The sequence below is a fragment of the Crinia signifera genome, chromosome 5 (genome assembly GCF_055691185.1).
Source record: "Crinia signifera chromosome 5, ASM5569118v1, whole genome shotgun sequence".
In the NCBI taxonomy this organism is placed as follows: domain Eukaryota; kingdom Metazoa; phylum Chordata; class Amphibia; order Anura; family Myobatrachidae; genus Crinia; species Crinia signifera.
The window spans coordinates 45,079,807-45,098,448 of record NC_139221.1 but is presented as its reverse complement, the minus strand read 5'-3'; the positions used below and the strand labels follow the sequence as shown (position 1 = coordinate 45,098,448).

Genomic DNA, 18,642 nt, shown 5'->3' with positions numbered 1-18,642 from the left:
TGCAATGTGTGCAGGGGTGGATTTTCCACAAGGCAACAAAGGCACCTGCCTATGGGCCAGCGGTCCCAAGAGGCCCCATAAAGACATCCTGGCCATCCAAAATTGTGTGACATCACATAGATTCGCCCACACTCCCAAAGTACCTTTGATGTTCTTTGATAGGAATGGATAACACAAAATTGTCTCATCCCCTGCATCTGGGAGGGTTTACTTTAACCCTACTTCCTAGAGCCTGATTCAGATTTGAACACAATGTTCGCACAGCTGAGCATTTATTGGTAGACTGTGAACAGGCCCAGGTCCTCTATAGATGCCGTCTGCAATCAACTTCTGAATGTGTGCAACCAGTGCTACTCCTGGGCATAGGCCATATAGGCAAATAGCTGTGTTGCCCTGCAGGTACAGTTGTGGACTGACTGTAATTAAAGGGTCAGTTAAGTTTTAGACAGTTAAAATGTTGCCTAGGAGAACAAATTAGGCATAGTCTGCTCTGTGCAGCATGGTCCGTCTGACTTTTCATGCACAGACCCCTTGGCAGCTGGCAGAGCACATAGCAGGAATGGGCTCCTTTTAAGAGCCCCTGTCCCTGCCTCAGCTAAAGGCCCCCATACACTACAAAGATATATCTGATGCTGAAGTTGGATGCAATTTCCCTTGAACTGGACCTTCCCGATTTTGTACTTTGGTGTTATTGTTGCATAAGATATATCTCATGCGTTTTATCAAGCCTAGATAAATCTCATGCAACATACCTTATCGTGTACAATTGTACCATAAGATATATCTGAAGGGCTGGATTAGGGAGTAGGGGGACTGGAAACGTCAGTCAAACTTTCTGCAATATATCGCATACGATATATCGCATGAACAAAAAACACAAATTTTTCCACCCAATTCCGATAAATCACAGGTGCAAACCGACCAACCTAGAGGCTCCTATCCGACCGGGACCGCACATCAGATCGGATGGAAAACGACTTTTCAGACGATATATCGACCCGAATGGTCCTCATCGGTCGAAATCGTGCAAAATCGTTCTAGTGTATGTGGTACATAGAAACGATGGGATCGCATATTGCAATGTGATCCTGGCCAGTAAGATCCCACCAAGATTGCATTGAACATGTGATCCATAGAAAATGGGCCCCTATGTCAGGAAGTAGAAGTAGATTGCATATTTTATTTATGGCATGTCGGTATCATCTCATCTTTGTTACTGGAGTGTAATACATATTTCCTCAACCTGCTAGAAAACCATAAGCTACCTTTGATCATTACACATACAGACTCCTGGAATTTGCAATAATATGAAAATGTCATAAAGGACAAGATGGACACACTGCCCCAAAAACAGCACGTTTTAAAAACCAAAAATATTTGACCAATGCATATGGAATATGTTTATAAAACAGTGAACGCGAGTAAGATACAAAAAAAAAAACTAATATGTTCATTATTTCAAGCATTTGTTCTGTAAAGATTTTGTATTACTTGAAATAATCGTGTTATTTTTCAGATGTTGTATTACTGGAAAAATAGGATTTGCCATTCTTTTATTTCATTTAACATAGTGCTAAAGCAATGTAAACTCACCCACTGTAAAAGCTTATCAATTCTGCTAGTAGTATTCCATTATATGGAACCAGTACCTGGGAACCCTGCTGCATGCTTTCCTTTACCTTATTCAGCTATTGCAGGAAGAAGGTGTAGGGCGCCCTCTAGCGGACATATTGGTTAAAGTCCTGTGTATACTGTAGTTTCGCGCAGAGTAAGGATCGTGTTCTTAAATGCATATAAAATAAATGCAAAGTAATAACTCTCTGCATCATCTAAAACTTTTCTACTTAAAAAGCCTCACTAATGAAAGCTTAGGTGATTTTGGTGTATTGGGAAATCAGATGGTGATTGTTGCAAAGGGATGATGTTTAATGACTACTGAACTTTCACTTTCAATATGTATCAATACTTTACCCCCACACCAATTAGTATCATGTACGTGAAGACCATCCTCCCACAGGAGTGCTGCTGCTGCTGATGGTGGTGATCATGACTATGCTTAATTACAATAAGGTATGAAACGTGAATTCTGTGAAGTGGTTTCGTAGCAGTTGCGTCAGATAGAGCCCACAGGCTATTGGGGGAAGCTGTCTGTTCTCTTTTGGTAACTAATTATAAAGTAGCCCAGCACTCTGAGTTTACTAACGAGCCTCCAGCCACACACAGAGCTGTGGAGACTGGTTCTTGCTCCCCCTCTCTCCCTCTCACTCTCTCTCTCTCACTCTCCCCCTCTTACTTACTCACTCTCTCTCCCTGTATCCCTCACTCTCTCTCTCTCTTGCAACACATTCAAAAGTAGACGAGGCAACTGCAATACTTCCTCGGGCTCCTGCTGGAAGAGACTTGTGGGCTGCTCAGCTGCTGCTTCTGAAACAAAATTACTCTGAAGTTCAGCTCTACAATAATTTGCTTCACTATACTTGTTGCTCAATATATTGTATACACTGAAACAGCTGTGGATCATCATCTGCAGCGCTAACACGGAGTCATGCATGTGAGTAACATTGTACTTGGCTTTACCTGTTATTACTGTCATGTATAAGTTAGGTGCCAGTAGACAAACAGGATTCCTCCGTGTAGGATAGTTCTTACCTGAAGCAACACGGTCTTTAATTATTATTATTATTATTATTATTATTATTATTATTATTATTATTAATATTATTGTGGTTGTTATTATGATAATTATTATGATTATTATTATATTCTAGTGTAGTGAGAATAGCTTAAACTTTTACAAGGCTTCCTATGAACACGTAGAAGTTGTGTGATTCCTTTAAACTTAGTATAACACTATTCTAATGACATTTCTTATCTATCCCTTTTACATTACAGTCAATGGCACCTGTTACTAGACACTGCTGTTTAGTACTTGCCATAACCACCTATCTTTTTGTGGCAATCCGAGCAGACTGCAGCAAGGACTGCGCTTCGTGTGCTTACCATATGGGACAAGGAACTGAAATAAACTCTTTGGTAAGTTAACAACAGCATACTGTAAGGTGGAGCAGTAGGATGTATACAACAGAAATCAATCAATCAATTCAACTTGTGTGCAAACCTTATTGTGCACATCAATTCAGCACCTTGGAGAGCAGCACTGTGCATGTCCATACTGTACTGTATGCTGGTTATCTTTATGTAATGAACTGCTGGCTAGTGATCCTGTATGTTACAGTAGAGATCTACAGTATATACTGTATGATGTAGTGTTCACTATGCTGGTGATGCACTGTATGCTAATGATTTCTATATGATGTAGAGTACAGTATGCTAGTGAGCTCTATGTAATACGCTGTTTGCTAGTGATCTCTATATGATGTAGAATACAGTGTGCTAGTGAGCTCTATGTAATACGCTGTTTGCTAGTGATCTCTATATGATGTAGAGTACAGTATGCTAGTGAGCTCAGTGTAATACCCTGTATGTTGTAGTAGTGATCTCTACATAATTTAGTGCATGGAGATGATAGCTATATAATTTCCTGTATGCTGCAATAGTGATCCATATGTACTGTACTGTACTGTATTCTGTGATCTCTATGCAATGTCCTGTATGCTGCGATAGAGATCCATATGTACTGTACTGTATGCTGCAATAGTGATCCATATGTACTGTACTGTACTGTATGCTGTGATCTCTATGCAATGTCCTGTATGCTGCTATAGAGATCAATATGTACTGTACTGTATGCTGCAATAGTGATCCATATGTACTGTACTGTATTCTGTGATCTTTATGCAATGTCCTGTATGCTGCGATAGAGATCCATATGTACTGTACTGTATGCTGCAATAGTGATCCATATGTACTGTACTGTACTGTATGCTGTGATCTCTATGCAATGTCCAGTATGCTGCTATAGTGATCCATGTGTACTGTATGCTGCAATAGTGATCCATATGTACTGTACTGTATTCTGTGATCTCTATGCAATGTCCTGTATACTGCGATAGAGATCCATATGTACTGTACTGAATGCTGCAATAGTGATCCATATGTACTGTACTGTATTCTGTGATCTCTATGCAATGTCCTGTATACTGCGATAGAGATCCATATGTACTGTACTGTATGCTGCAATAGTGATCCATATGTACTGTACTGTATGCTGTGATCTCTGCGCAATGTCCTGTATGCTGCTATAGTGTTCCATATGTACTGTATTGTACTGTATGCTGAGAGCTCTATGCAATGTCCTGTATGCTGCAATAGTGATCCATATGTACTGTACTGTATGCTGGGATCTCTATGCAATATGTCCTTCATGCATTTGTAGCACAGTTGTTTTCAAATCTCAAACCCACAACATGCTGCTTAAAAATGCTAATGCAGAAGTAATTAAGACAAGAAACAATGAATGTTGCGCTGAGTTTCTGGTTCCTTATTGTTCCAGTCCTTGTTATCCTGGTGACAGAAGTCTCTAAACTCTGAGTCCTGTACAGTAACTGTAGGTGATAGCGGCAACTAATTGATCAGTAGTGAATGCACTAAATATGCCTTTCCTAATGCACTAAATGTGCCTTTCCTAATGCACTAAACACGCCTTTCCTAATGCAATAATTGCCTTTCCTTAATATACCTTGTGCTTGGCAAGTTTCATTACTGCTATTTCCCAATATTTTGATAATAGGTGAACATGAAGATAAACTGCTTAGCTGCAAGTTACAGATAAATACAACATACAGATATTCTTTGCCGAAATATCATTATATCATTATACCAATGACATTTGCAATAGCATTGATATAAGATCATATATGCTTAATTAATTAAACCAAGTGCAAATTTGAATAACAAAAAATCTAAGGCATTCAATTTTATGCAGTTTAATTTAGAATTAAGGATATAGAAGAAGTATAGGTGAACCATTCTCACATAAAACATTAAAAAACTATTTGATGTGTGTGTGTGTGTGTGTGTGTGTGTGTGTGTGTGTGTGTGTGTGTGTGTGTGTGTGTGTGTGTGTGTGTGTGCTCTGATATATGATTTTAGGTATAGTATTCACTTATCGGAACAGTATGGGAACAGTCATGGCACCATAAAATCAATGTGTAAAGGAATGCTGATCAGCTATTTCTGCATATATAACATTATACTAGATAAAATGCTCCTTTTATTGAATTGCTGTAAAAGAGTTATTTTATTTAGAATCTTTGTAACTGTGGTATATATCATCCATAAAGTTGAGGTACTGTACTTTATTAATAAATAACAGTATTCGGTACCTGGCTCACAATGTGATATGTTACTATGAGGATTTTCGCTTTCTGTACTTCGTTACTATAAAAGCCAGATTTGCCCTGTAGCAATAAAAATGTGCAATCAATGATAAGCGCCTGGCTTCCAGCATTCCGCTTTGTCTGGCTGACAATGACAGTTTGATTTAGTTGTAGTGGAGGTTCTTCCCCAGTTGATGTATAGAAGCTGTAAGACGAATAATGAAATCCTGGAAAAGAAGAAAATAAATTCTATGTGAAAAGTTGCATTATGATTTGGATCACAGATTAACAGATTTTATTTTCTAGAAATATTTTATTACTGGGGAAATATTCAGGGCATTTACAGATTTTCCGATTCGGCATGAATTCTTCACGCTTCCCTATTTAACCCTTTGAGTGACAAGTGAATTTGTCCAAATAGTTGTGAAAATTGCCAAGCAAACATTTTTATTCATCATAATGACCAGTAATGTTTGACTTATATTGGAAATATCATCTTTTTTTACACAATATTTTTTTATTTGCATTCATATAACAAATGTGAGCGACGCTGGTATTTTTAGCAGATAGTTTGACCATCTCTCGCAGAGAAATTGTCACTCAAAGGGTTAAACTCCCTTTAGGTGTATGTCTGTCCTTAACACCTGAATGCTACAGTATGTACATGACATATATATATATATACTGTATATATATATATATATATATATATATATATATATATATATATATATATGTGCATATAGACAAAATCGTTCCTTTTACTTGGTACTTGCAGATATAAATAATAGGCATAGACATAGTAATCCACAAGAATAAGCCAGTAAAACATAAGGAGGCAACTCCCCTGTTGTTACTACAAACACAAAGTATTCTGCATTATTGTACAACATCCCTAGTGTCATGGGTTTCATTGATAGTAAATGAATGGACCACAGTTGAATCTGCACAATATAATAAATTGCACAGAATCTAGAACATAAATTCATCAAGTTAGTGATAATACCTCACTTTGGACAGTATAATTGTATGCCATATGGGGATCATACATCATTGTCTATACATGCCTGTTGGCTGATGAGTCAGTACCGGAGAATACCATAATGGTATATTATCCCTATAGGATTATAGGACTAGCTTCAATAATACATAACACAATGCCGTATCTCATGTGCGATATGATTCCAAGTTAGCTTATAGCACACTTGCTAAATTCTACCTATATTGTTTAATAAGAAAAGGTTTAATACAAAATGACAGTTTTAAAATTGGCAATTATCCTTTTTCCTATAAAACAGATTTGTTTGATAATTCACTCAGTACTGTATTTTTATCTCTTTGGTAATAAACAATATACCTGTCATATACATTGGAAGCAGTTCCATAAAATGACGCAGGTGTATTTCTGTAAGCTGAGCTTATTGCTTTGAACAGCCCCCGGAGCCAAAATGTTATTTGTGATTAACTTGGATATCCCAAGCTTTTCCCAGCCAAACTAATCAGGGGTCTATCAGAAAATAAACACACACTCACCGCTTAATCATTTGTTATGGAACATCATCTACAGCAAATCTAAAAAGACCCCCAACTTAATCAGGATAACCCATTTCACAGGATCATACAGTACTAGCTAAACTATAAGAATACCTTACTGAGTGGATTAGTTATGTGATAAATGTCACAGTTGCCTTGCTAGTCATTGACTCATTCACTTATCTCCCTTTAAAACAAACAAGGTACCATTAACTACATAAACTAAATTATGTAAACCAGTGGCGTAAGATCATCCCAGTTGCCCAGAGGCAAGATAATTATTGGTCGTCGTCCCCCCACCCCCCAACTCCACACACACAGCACCTTATATAAATACATATATGCATGTGTGTATGTATGTATGCATGTTATGTATATTATGTATAAAATAAAGAGAGTGTGACGTCTATGGTCCTGTTACGTGGGGGAGTCAGCCACAGAAGTGATATAGAAGGCTTTCAGTTAAATTATTCAAGCTCGCTTGAGAGGAGAGGTGCCCTTTTGGGAGCAGGAGCCCGGCAGCAGATGATGCCATTGCCTCCCAGAGGCTAATATCACTAAAATGTAAATATTAATTTACTGCATTAATAGGTGTAAATAATTCAATCTCACTCAAATACAAACATGTCTGTAGTATGTAAAGGCACATGCATAAAGGACATATCAAACAAATGTTCATGTTGGCAGTAACATAACACACAAGATTTGAGCTTGCTATGTTAAGCCCGAAGACTCAAAAACTCTGATGCATTTCATAGCAATAACGCAGACCGCCAATAATTTTTATTAGGTAAGGGTGCTCAGTGGTCTTTCAAACTTATGCAGTTAGCGTGTTAATTGTATGTTACTAGTGGCTTGCAACATTCTGTATTGGTTTATCCTAGATCAGTGGTTCTCATCCATAAGATACATACACTTGTTTCCATATTTTTAATCATACAGTATGTCTTGTTTGCAAAAAATCTGTAAGGCTTTAGTAGAGCTTAAAAAAAAATTCATTTATGAAGTATATCACAGGTTCTCAAACTCCTTCCTCGGGACCTCACACAGGGCCTTATTCTGGTCGGTGTGGTCGGATGCGTACATGCGGACAGGACCTGAGCCCCGCCTTCCATACGGATCGCTCACTGCATCCGAATGCGGTAAGCCGCTGAACGCACGGAGCACGAGTGGATTTCTCGTGTGTACACCTCCTCCATCTCTGGGAACCTCCCCATCATTCGATGGTCGCAGACCATCGAATGCAGGACCGAGTGGTCAGGCAGCACCAAGTGCTCCAGACCACTCGGGCATTTCTCCATGCAAATGCAGGAATATGGGCGGGCAGCTGGCATGAAACTCTGGGCGTACACATATGGTAATGAGCCAAAACAGCCCTTCACGTCCCTCTCCTCCCCCTGTTCGGAGTGTAGAAAATTCATGCAGTATTTGGACGTGCCTGCCGTTCGCACATGCGCAGATATGCCTCTGCACATACGCAAACACCAAACATCGGTGGACCGACCGCACGCGGATAGAACTGCACCAACCAGAATAAGGCCCACAGTGCATGTTTTGCAGGTCTCCAAAGAGAATCATAGGTGAAATAATAATCTTCACCTGTGATCTTTCAAAATGTGTCAGTGAATAATGAGTGCACCTGCTGGGTGACTTGGAAAACGTGCACTGTTGGGGAGTCCTGAGGACCGAGGTTGAGAACCACTGTCCTAGATAGTCGTGTAAATATGGAGCAGTGCTATTGTCAGGTTCAGGAATACAGTTCGATAGACCCCCCTTGGAAAATACAAGGATTACTAACAATGACCATACGCGAAGGACAATGCTAAAAATTGTGGAGCAGATCCATCTGCTGTCTACACTACATCCTTTGCAACACTTGGGCAGGATTTTTGCAAATGATCAAGCATAAAGTAACCCTGGGGTTTTACGTACTATGAAGGAATTTGAGGTTTGTGGCCCAAAATGCGAAGGATCATGAGAGTACAGGTTGGACCAGACCTCTAGGTTATATCAGTGGCCTAACAATAGCCCCCGCGGTAGCAGGGAGGCACTGTGTAACTGCAGGCGCCGGGGATCTGCGGGGCTATTGTACCGACGCCGATGACACAGACCCACAGATTTACTTATATTCACTGCGGTCCCGGCTCCTTCCTGGCTTCTGATGCTTTGAAAACGGACGGACCATCAGAAAATGTCCACCCCCCATATAGCAGACAGTTCTCTGAAACTGTCTGCTGTATGGGGGCGGACATTTTGTGATGGTCCATTTTTCATAGCAGAAGCCAGGCGGGGGGGTCTGCGGGTCCCTGCTGCCAGGCGGAGGGGTAAGGAAAGGGGGGAACGGGGGGCATGGGGGGGACATGGGCGGCCGGGGGATTGGGGGTGGGGGGAGGGGCGCTGACAAATTATGGTGGGGTACATACATTATAGTTACGCCATAATAAATCTTGCTACCATCTTTTTTAAAGGGAATTTTATTAAAATCAATAGAGTAAAATAAAAAGGTATACAATATAGATAATCAAACCATCTTAGAAAGCATGGTGAGTTAAGAATACAACAAAATAGGTCTTCGATTAGTTATGAGGCAGAGTAGAAAATGTAGATTATCAGCATTCATAAAATAAAATCATAGGTTACGCAATGGAATTGGGCAGTAGGAATTCCAAATATCTCCCCTTTTCCCAACCAATTTGAAAATAAATCTACTCAATCAGCCTTTTGGCAGCTGGCTATGCTTCTTTTTATCTAATGCTGGGTACACACCAAAACGATTTGGATTGGATGCAAATCGTATGCAAATCGTGCAATCCGATTTGCATACGATTTGCATGCGATCCGATCCCGATCCGATCCCATCTGTATTCAGATGAATGGATCTTATACAGATCCTCCCTGCAGCAGGTAGGATCGGAACCGGATCCAATTCGGATCCAACCAAACGATTTTGACCCAATCTGCATCCAATCAGAATTGGATCCAGATTGATGTGATTGTGCCCAAATCGTTTTGGTGTGTACCCAGCATAAGAGAGAATTTTTCCTTTTACAAGGAAGAAGATGTAGAAATAAAATGAATGGTTAAATATCTGAGGGAGGTTTCTTGCCTGGCATAGTTACATTGATGTTTTAGCACATCAAGGGCTCTGTGTCCATGTTAAAGCTGGGAGAAAAAGTTTTGTTTATTTATATAATATTAAGCATCGCTGTACTGACCTTATAAAGCGCTTGCAAAGACATCTCCAGCTTGGTAAGCACTACAGATTACTATAGGTTACTATGTATGTGATGATTGAAACAGATGCTCTGAATTTCTGGGTTAGACCTGTTACCAGGGTATTGTTGCCAGGGTATCCAAGCCAGATAACGGGCAATGTTTTTTGATAGTAATAAAAATATAAAATTAGGAATGGTAAAGCCAGCAGTAGAATCCCTGGTTGAAAAATTGGAGTACAGCTCTAAAATAGATTAACAAATTTATTGTGTTTTTTTTTTTTATTTTATTTTTATTTGGTTCTCCAATCACACATGGTTGTTAATGTTAAGTATTTAAAACATTCTAAAAGTCTGTTAAATGAAAATTTATGGTATCCAAAATATAGTATGAAAGGCCCTGAATTTGATTTGTATCAATTTCAACGTTCAGTGTTTCACTGTTGATGACAAACATCCAGAAGAGTTCAGGCACTGTAAAATAGTATGCAGTTTTATGGGTGTGCACATTACCAAATGCTGGGAGCTATAATATACAGTAGATCAGTGTTTTTGGGATGCGGTCATTTGGTCGAATGCATTATGGTCGAATGTCATTACATCGAATCCATTAGGTCGAATTGCTAAAAGGTCGACATGATTCTAGGTCGACATGGGAAAAGGTCGAAATGATTCTAGGTCGAAAGGTCATTAGTTCGACAGGTCATTAGGTCGACAAGGTCATTAGTTCGACATTGTCTAGGTCGACATTCACAAAGTCGACATGGGGTTTTTCACTGTTTTTTGAGCCGACATGTGCTGACAGGCGGTATTTCATGCCCTACCATCCACTAGGGCGTGGTGGGAGAATAAAATAGTGTGCCGAGCGTAGCGAGGCACCGTGCCCGACGCATTGCGAGCGCAGCGAGCGATGCGAGGGGATGCAGTGCACTTTAAACTGTGTCCATGTCGACTGTGTTGACATTCAGGTAAAAAAAACAGTGAAAAACCCCATGTCGACTTTGTGAATGTCGACCTAGACAATGTCGAACTAATGACCTTGTCGACCTAATGACCTGTCGAACTAATGACCTTTCGACCTAGAATCATTTCGACCTTTTCCCATGTCGACCTAGAATCATGTCGACCTTTTAGCAATTCGACCTAATGGATTCGATGTAATGACATTCGACCATAATGCATTCGACCAAACGATCCCAACCCGTGTTTTTAAACCACTGTGCTGTGGCACACTAGTGTGCCTTGAGCTGTTCTCAAGTGTGCCCCCAGATCTAGAGATGCCCAAACCAGTTTACAGCCACCACCAGTTCAACTGTTATTTAATAGTCTATTCTTTGCATGTAAAGGGCCAATGTATTTTATTTTTGTTTTCTGTGGGGACCAGTGTGATTGTTTTTTATATGGGGGCCAATAGTTTTTTTTTCTTTTTCTGTGGGGGCCAATGTGTTTGCGCTGTGGGGATCTCATGGTGTGCCTTGGCAATTTTAAAATCTTATTTAGTGTGCCGCAAGGTAAAAAGGTTGAAAATCACTGAACTAAATTAATGGATACAATCAACACCTACCCAAAGGCCTGGGACTAGCACTGTACAAGCAATTACCAACTGCCTGGCACTAAAGTTGGACAGTTCCTGTGCACAATGAATGCATTGAGCCAGGAGCTGGCACATAGCTTGTGATCACCAGCTGACAGTCAGTAGCCAACAAGTACCTGTGATTATCAACTGCCAGGAACTGGCACTGTAACTAGGGTTGTTAAAAACCCAGAGCCAGAAACTTATAGGGTGAGATTTAATAGGATGAGAGATTCAGAAAGTGAGAGATTTGGGAAGAAATCTCCAGTTTTTTTAAAGCGGCAATCATTTACTCTTCAAAATCAAACTGGTTTTGCAGTGTAAATGATTGCCGCTTTAAAAAAAACTGGAGATTTCTTCCCAAATCTCTCACTTTCTGAATCTCTCATCCTATTAAATCTCACCCACAGTGTTTGCAATCACAAACTGTCTAAAGCTTAGAAATGTACCTACATGTATCAATTGCCTGGAGCTCAATACTAGCAGAGTGCATGTAATTACCAATTGCCCAGACCCAGAAACTAGTGCTGTACCTGTAGTAACCACCTGCTTGAAAAACAAATTTTAGTACAGTGTCAGTCTGCAATTACCAAATGGTCAGAGACAATAAACGGAGGAGTACCTGCAAGTACAAACTGCCTGAAATCCCACAGTAACACTATACCCAGGGCCGGTGCCACCACTAGGCAGTATTAGGTATTTGCCTAGGGCGCCGGCCACTGTGGGGCGGTAGGTGGGAGCAACTCGGCGGCGGCCGCTGCATCGCTCCCCCTGCAGATGGTCAGCGCAGGCTGACCCCAGCATCTCCCCCAGCTGAGCATCTTATTCCCCTGCTTTGTGCCAGGACATTGGCATCAGTCCGACATGTACAGAATGCAGCACAAGCTTCCGCTGTACAGGTTATAAACACAGCAACACGACACATCAGTGGGAAGAAGTGTAAGCTGCCATGTCACTGGATGAGGGCCGCTGCCACATGACAACCCCCCCCCCCCCGTGGAGTGATGTAGTGGCATCACCCCTGCCATGGTGCATCATACTGGGCAACCCACCCCCCCTGTGGAGCGAACACAGCGGCCACACCGCATCACATCAACCCCCCCATGCGGCAGCCACATCGCAAAGTCCGTCGTCGCCCCCCCGCCTAGGGCACTCCGGTAGCTTGTACCAGCCCTGATTATACCTGCTATAATGAGTATAACTTTAGTGGATGCCCAGAAGCTTATGGGGCTCTAGACCGAGGTTATGAAGCCCAGAAGCTTATGGGTTTCTAGAAGCAAGTTATATAGTCATATACCAATTTCCCAGATTTACTTCTAAGCAACAGAGGGCCAGATGCACTAAGCTTCAAAAGTGATAAAATGGAGAGTGATAAATAGCCAGTCAATCAGCTCATACTTGCCATGTCACAGACTGTGTTTGAAAAATGTCAGGCAGAAGCTGATTGGTTTGTTGTTTATCCCTCTCCATTTGATCACTTTTGAAGTTTAGTGCATCTGGCACTTGGTCTGAACCTTTGCTTAATCTGAATGGGGTGAATTTCATTTTCATTGATAGGTGTGTCTAGTGGATGTTCTAACCTGCTCATTATAATGGTATAATCTGAACTGGAGGGTACTATAATGTTACATATAGTGTGGATTGTGCAATGTGTCACAATATGAAGTACAGGTACAATATAGTGGCATAATATGAATAGGAAGCATTGTAATGTGGCATAATATGAACAGGGTTGTTAATTGAGAGTACTGTGTGGCATAATGTGTACTGGAACCCCTACAGTGTGACATAATGTGAACTAAGACACTGCAAGGATTCATAAAATGAAACAGGGCACCACTTTAGTAATTAAATTACCAACTGCTGTGGAGAGGTTTCTCTCTAGAGCAGTGATTTTCAACCTTTTTACCTTGCGGCACACTAAATAAGACTTTAAAATTGCCAAGGCACACCATGAGATCCCCACATGGCAAAACACATTGGCCCCCACAGGAAAAAAACAAACCTATTGGCCCCCACATTCAAAACAATCACACTGGTCCCCACAGGTAACAAAAATAAAATACATTGGCCCTTTACATGAAAGGAAGAGACCAGTAAATAACACTTGAACTGGTGGTGACTGTAAACAGGTTTGGGCTTCTCTAGATGTGGGGGCACACTTGAGAACAGCTCAAGGCACACTAGTGTGCCACGGCACACTGGTTGAAAAACACTGCTCTAGAGGCATCAGGACAGGGACCGGTATAAAATGTTGATATAGGGCCCACGTCATCCCATTATGGGTAGTTTTACTAAATCTTCTAAAAATTAAAAGCAGTGATGTTGCCCTTCTCATTTTCAAAGGCTTTAGTAACTCTGCTCTTTAGGGTTCTTTGTACTAAGGCTGGGAGAGAGATAAATTGAAGAGAGAGAAAGTACCAGCCAATTAGCCCCTAACTGCCATGTTACAGGCTGTGTGTTTGAAAATTAACAGTAGCTGACTGGTTGGTAATTAATCTCTCTCCACTTTATAACAAGGCTTAGCACATCTGCCCCTTAGAATTTTAAATGTTTCCATGACTCACACATTGATTGCTGGTCATTGGCCTGGAAAAGAAGCAGTTGGCAGCGTCTTACCTGTATGTTAGTGATCACACAGGCACACTGGCACAAGGCTGTGGTTGCAAAGCCCAGAGCCATCTTCCCAGTCTGAGAATCCGAAGATAATGTACCACAGTTAATCTCCTACCGGCTAAGGCAAGAGGCAGCAGATGGATGGCTTAACCAAAGGAAGCAAAAGTGTCCAAGGAGGGGGCAAAATCAAAAAGGCAGGCAGCACCTAAAGTGGGTCCAATTAGAGTACCCGAAGAACTTCCATCAGCCATGCACAGCCCGATGATACAATCTCAGTTTAACATTAGCAGAAGGGATGCCCCCTGTCATTGCTCTTGGTCAGTGTAAGAAGAGTTGCAAAAGAGTGGCACATAGCATATTTAACATACGTATTAAAACATATGCTGTATATGCTGCAACTATTCTTTTGTAAATAGCATAACACTTAGGGCCAGATGTATCAAGCTTCAAAAAGTGATAAGGTAGAAAGTGTGGCGAGTGTAGCGAGCCCCGCGAAAGTACGCGGAATCCATGTCAAGTAATCCACATCCCCTCATGGGGCTCGCTGCGCTCGCCACGCTTCGGGCTCGGTGGCTCGCTGACTCGCCACACTATATAAGATCAACTCCATGCCAACGTGGATAGTGGGGGTATGAAAAGGTCGGAGGACGCATTCCGCTGCTTCTTGTGGCCATAATACCAGTGACATGCAGTGATGTACAGTAATACCCCTTTCACACCAGCCTGAATTCCGAGGTTGGCCCTGGGAACAACTCGCAACTAGCACTGGTGTGCAAGGTTCCCGGTCCACACCAGAAAATGCAGGGAATAGGCCGGTGTGAAAGGGGCCAACCAGGGAATGTCCCTGCATGATCCAGGACCATATTCCCGGGTAAGTCCCTGCATTTTCTGGTGTGAAAGGGGTATCAATGATTGATGAGGCACTAGCTAGTTTCAAATACAGATTTAAACACAACATATGAGCCTAGGGGTTATGATAATGCATACCTCAAACACAAGAAGCAGACCCTCGAAAATCCACCATAGGGAAGCTGAAAATTGGCTCCTTTTTCCTTTGCTCATTATATGCTGGTTATGCTAGTACTAATACAGCCTGGGGTAAATGTATAGAAGCTTGACTAACAACTGGATGGCTGAATATGACTCAAAGCCTGTTAGTCTAGCTCTAATATTCTCTCTCTTTTAATGATGAATTAACTTTTCTTTTCGAAAATTGGATAATTGCAGAACAAATTAGCTTTAGGCTTATCCATTTCTTCAAAACAAATGTGAAAAAGTAATTTCATCAAGAAAAATCAATTTTAGAATAACATGAAAAAAGTTTGGCTATTGGATGCATACTTGGCGTTAAAACTGTAGGATTTATTAAATCTCTGCTCAAAAGAAAGTTTAACTGTCAAAGTAGATATGGCTTTATTAACCCTTCGAGTGTCAACGTGGCTTCGAGAGATTCTCAAAATATGCCAGCATCACTCACAGCGACTGTTCTTTTAGTTTAAATAAAGACAAATCCAGACAAGTCAGTTCATTGAAGCTTAGTTAAATATTGCAAGCAAAAAAAACAGTCGATGTGAGCAACGCTGGCATTTTTAGAGGATATTTTGAGCATCACTCACAGCAATATACTTGGAATATTTATTATTTACATGAATATTTCTTCAAATTATTTTTCTTCAAATCTTTCTTCAAATTCCCTCTTTGGCAATTGCCTCTCACACCTCTGTGGTCTGCTGATCACACAAATGTGGCTATACAGATTTGTGTGTACCTGGAACACCACACAGAAGCTGTATAGGATGGTCTAATGTGAGGTGTTTGTGATTGCAAATCGATGCATTTAGGAATGCAGACATATTGCTAAGGGCAGGTAGCACATAAAAAATGATGACAGGCACCCAATATAGTGAACTGCTTGTGATTGGCTTATTGCTAATGCACCGCTGAAGCTAATATGTGCTATATAGATTGCTGGTGTATTATGTTTTTGTGTGGTTTTTTAGCAGATTTTAGTTATATACATGATATACCTCAGGGGTTCTCAAACTCGGTTCTCTGTACACTACACAGTTCCCAATTTTCAGGTCACCCAGCAGGTGCACAGGTGCTTTCATTACTCACTGACACGTTTTAAAAGATCCACAGATGGAACTAATTACTTCACTTGTGATTCTGTGAGGAGCCCTGCAAAACATGCACTGTGTGAGGTCCTGAGGACCGAATTTGAGAACTTGTGATATACTTCATAAAAGAAAAATGTTTTAAGCTCTACTAAAGCCTTACAGTTATTTTGCGAACAAGACATACTGGTACTTATGTAATATCTGGGCTCCCATTTTTCTTATGAGACCGCGTCCCCTTGCGGGGCTCGCTGCGCTCGCCACGCTTCGGGCACGGTGGCTCGCTGCGCTCGCCACACTATATAAAATCAACTCCATGCGTAGTTGGATAGTAGGGGTATGAAAAAATGGGGTTCATTTAACATGGGAGCCCAGATAATACATAAGTACCGACATACTATATGATTAAAAACATGGGAACAAGTGTATGTATCTTATGTCGGACGTCAACCTGGCATCAATTTAAAACATATCATCTATATATATGTCTAGTGTCCGTTTGTGTGTCTCCGAAACACTACCATCTGTTGGCAGAGAGTGAAACTACATCTCTTTCTCTCACACATGCACAAACACAGAGGCAATCACAAGGTAGCATACTAGCTTTCAAAGCATTTGTTCCAGCGGGCTTACTAGTCTTAGATATGTGCTTTGAGTAATGTTCATCTTTATGATTTATGCCATAAAAGTCATAGTATTAAACACATATGTTTTCATATAGTCTAGATCTGAGGTAGCCAACTCCAGTCCTCGAGAGCTACCAACAGTTAATGTTTTCCAGATCTCCTCACAGATTCACAAGTGAATAATTAGCTCCACCTGTGGATCTTTGAAAATGTGTCAGTGAGTAATGAGTGCACCTGTGCAGCAGCTAGGTTGTCTGGAAAATGTGAACTGTTGGTAGCTCTCGAGGACCGTAGTTGGCTACCACTGGTCTAGATTAACCTTTTACTTACATGCACCTGTGATGGACCAATAAATTGATTCAGGCATCTACCAGTCTTTGTATCCCATGTTATACCCAAATATATGAAATGAATGTTCCATTAATTCCATTTAATTAACTGAAATATATATTTTTTTTAGGTGTGCACTTTGGAATGTGATGGAAAATTGCCAACCGCCAGAGCCTGGGGAACCTGCAAAGAGCTTCTGCAAACCGCCAAAGAGGACAATGCTCAAGAAGCTGATAAAGAGCTGGACAACGATAATCACCTAGTCACCAAAAAGTATGGTGGGTTTATGAAAAGGTATGGGGGCTTCATGAAAAAGAAAATGGATGAGTTATATCATGTTGAACCAGAAGAAGAATCCACTGGTGGAGAAATGCCTGTTAAGAAGTATGGAGGTTTCATGAAGAAAGAGTTTGATAGTGATACACTAGACCTCCTCAGGGAGCTTCTTGGAACTGGTGGGGATCCTGAAAGTGGTACTTACCATGACAACAACAGCGAGACACCAGGAGAGATGAATAAAAGATATGGGGGCTTCATGAAATTTTACAGAAGAAGTCCAGACATTGAAGACGATGGTAGAGCGTTACAGAAGCGGTATGGCGGCTTTATGAGAAGAGTTGGCCGGCCAGAGTGGTGGCAGGACTACGAGAAAAGATATGGCGGATTCATGAGACGCTTTGCAGATTCTCCTTTTCCTTCAGATGAAGACGGTGAGAGCTATTCCAAAGAAACCCCAGAAATGGATAAACGATATGGAGGATTTATGAGATTTTAACCCTCTTGTCCCATTTATTGGAAAAGACTGCCTCATTGACCATATTTTATTGTAATGTGTTGCCTGCACTGTACAGTTTTTTACTGTCCTAGTTAACAATGCAACTTGTAATCTGTCATACCAGGCTCAGTGTTCTTTATAACTCAACAACAAAATCTGTTTGTCACACTTAAGTTTATACTGTAGGTATTATGCTGAAGATATTTTTGTTACTGTATTTTTTTCTTTTGAACAGAATACATCTACCAATGCTTACTGTATATAAATAAATTATTCATCTTATCTGCACAGTTAATGGTTTGTCATTTTTATCTCTACAGGTTATGATGAAACAGTGTTGTTTCATATTCTAGGCCAATAGAGATTCATTTTGATAATGGAGGCAATTCTGCTTTTGTTTTCAGGATAATTTATAGGCTTGTCACTCAAGTTCAGGTCTTGTACTACATTGGACATAAATAAATAAAAAAAGTGAATTCTGGCTCAAAACTTGCTCCTTTATTATTTCCTTATATTATATATTTTATATACTAAATTAGGTCTTCTTAATTTACTAAAAGGGGTTTAAAATGGATGGTTAC

General features: G+C 40.6%; 1 protein-coding gene across 1 annotated transcript; it reads left to right on the top strand.

Annotated features, from left to right (window-relative positions):
- Window positions 1–2,184: 2,184 nt before the first annotated feature.
- On the top strand, window positions 2,185–18,349 carry PENK (proenkephalin). The gene is made up of 3 exons (XM_083187125.1): window positions 2,185–2,551; window positions 2,893–3,033; window positions 17,417–18,349. The coding sequence occupies exons 1-3, from the start codon at window positions 2,546–2,548 to the stop codon at window positions 18,059–18,061; spliced, it is 792 nt and encodes a 263-aa protein (XP_083043251.1). The 5' UTR covers window positions 2,185–2,545; the 3' UTR covers window positions 18,062–18,349.
- The last annotated feature ends 293 nt before the right edge of the window (window positions 18,350–18,642 follow it).

Excerpts from the sequence above, each read along its gene's own strand:
- PENK (XM_083187125.1), top strand. Across the intron at positions 3,034-17,416 it reads GAACTGAAATAAACTCTTTG|GTGTGCACTTTGGAATGTGA; the intron begins GTAAGTTAACAA and ends TATTTTTTTTAG.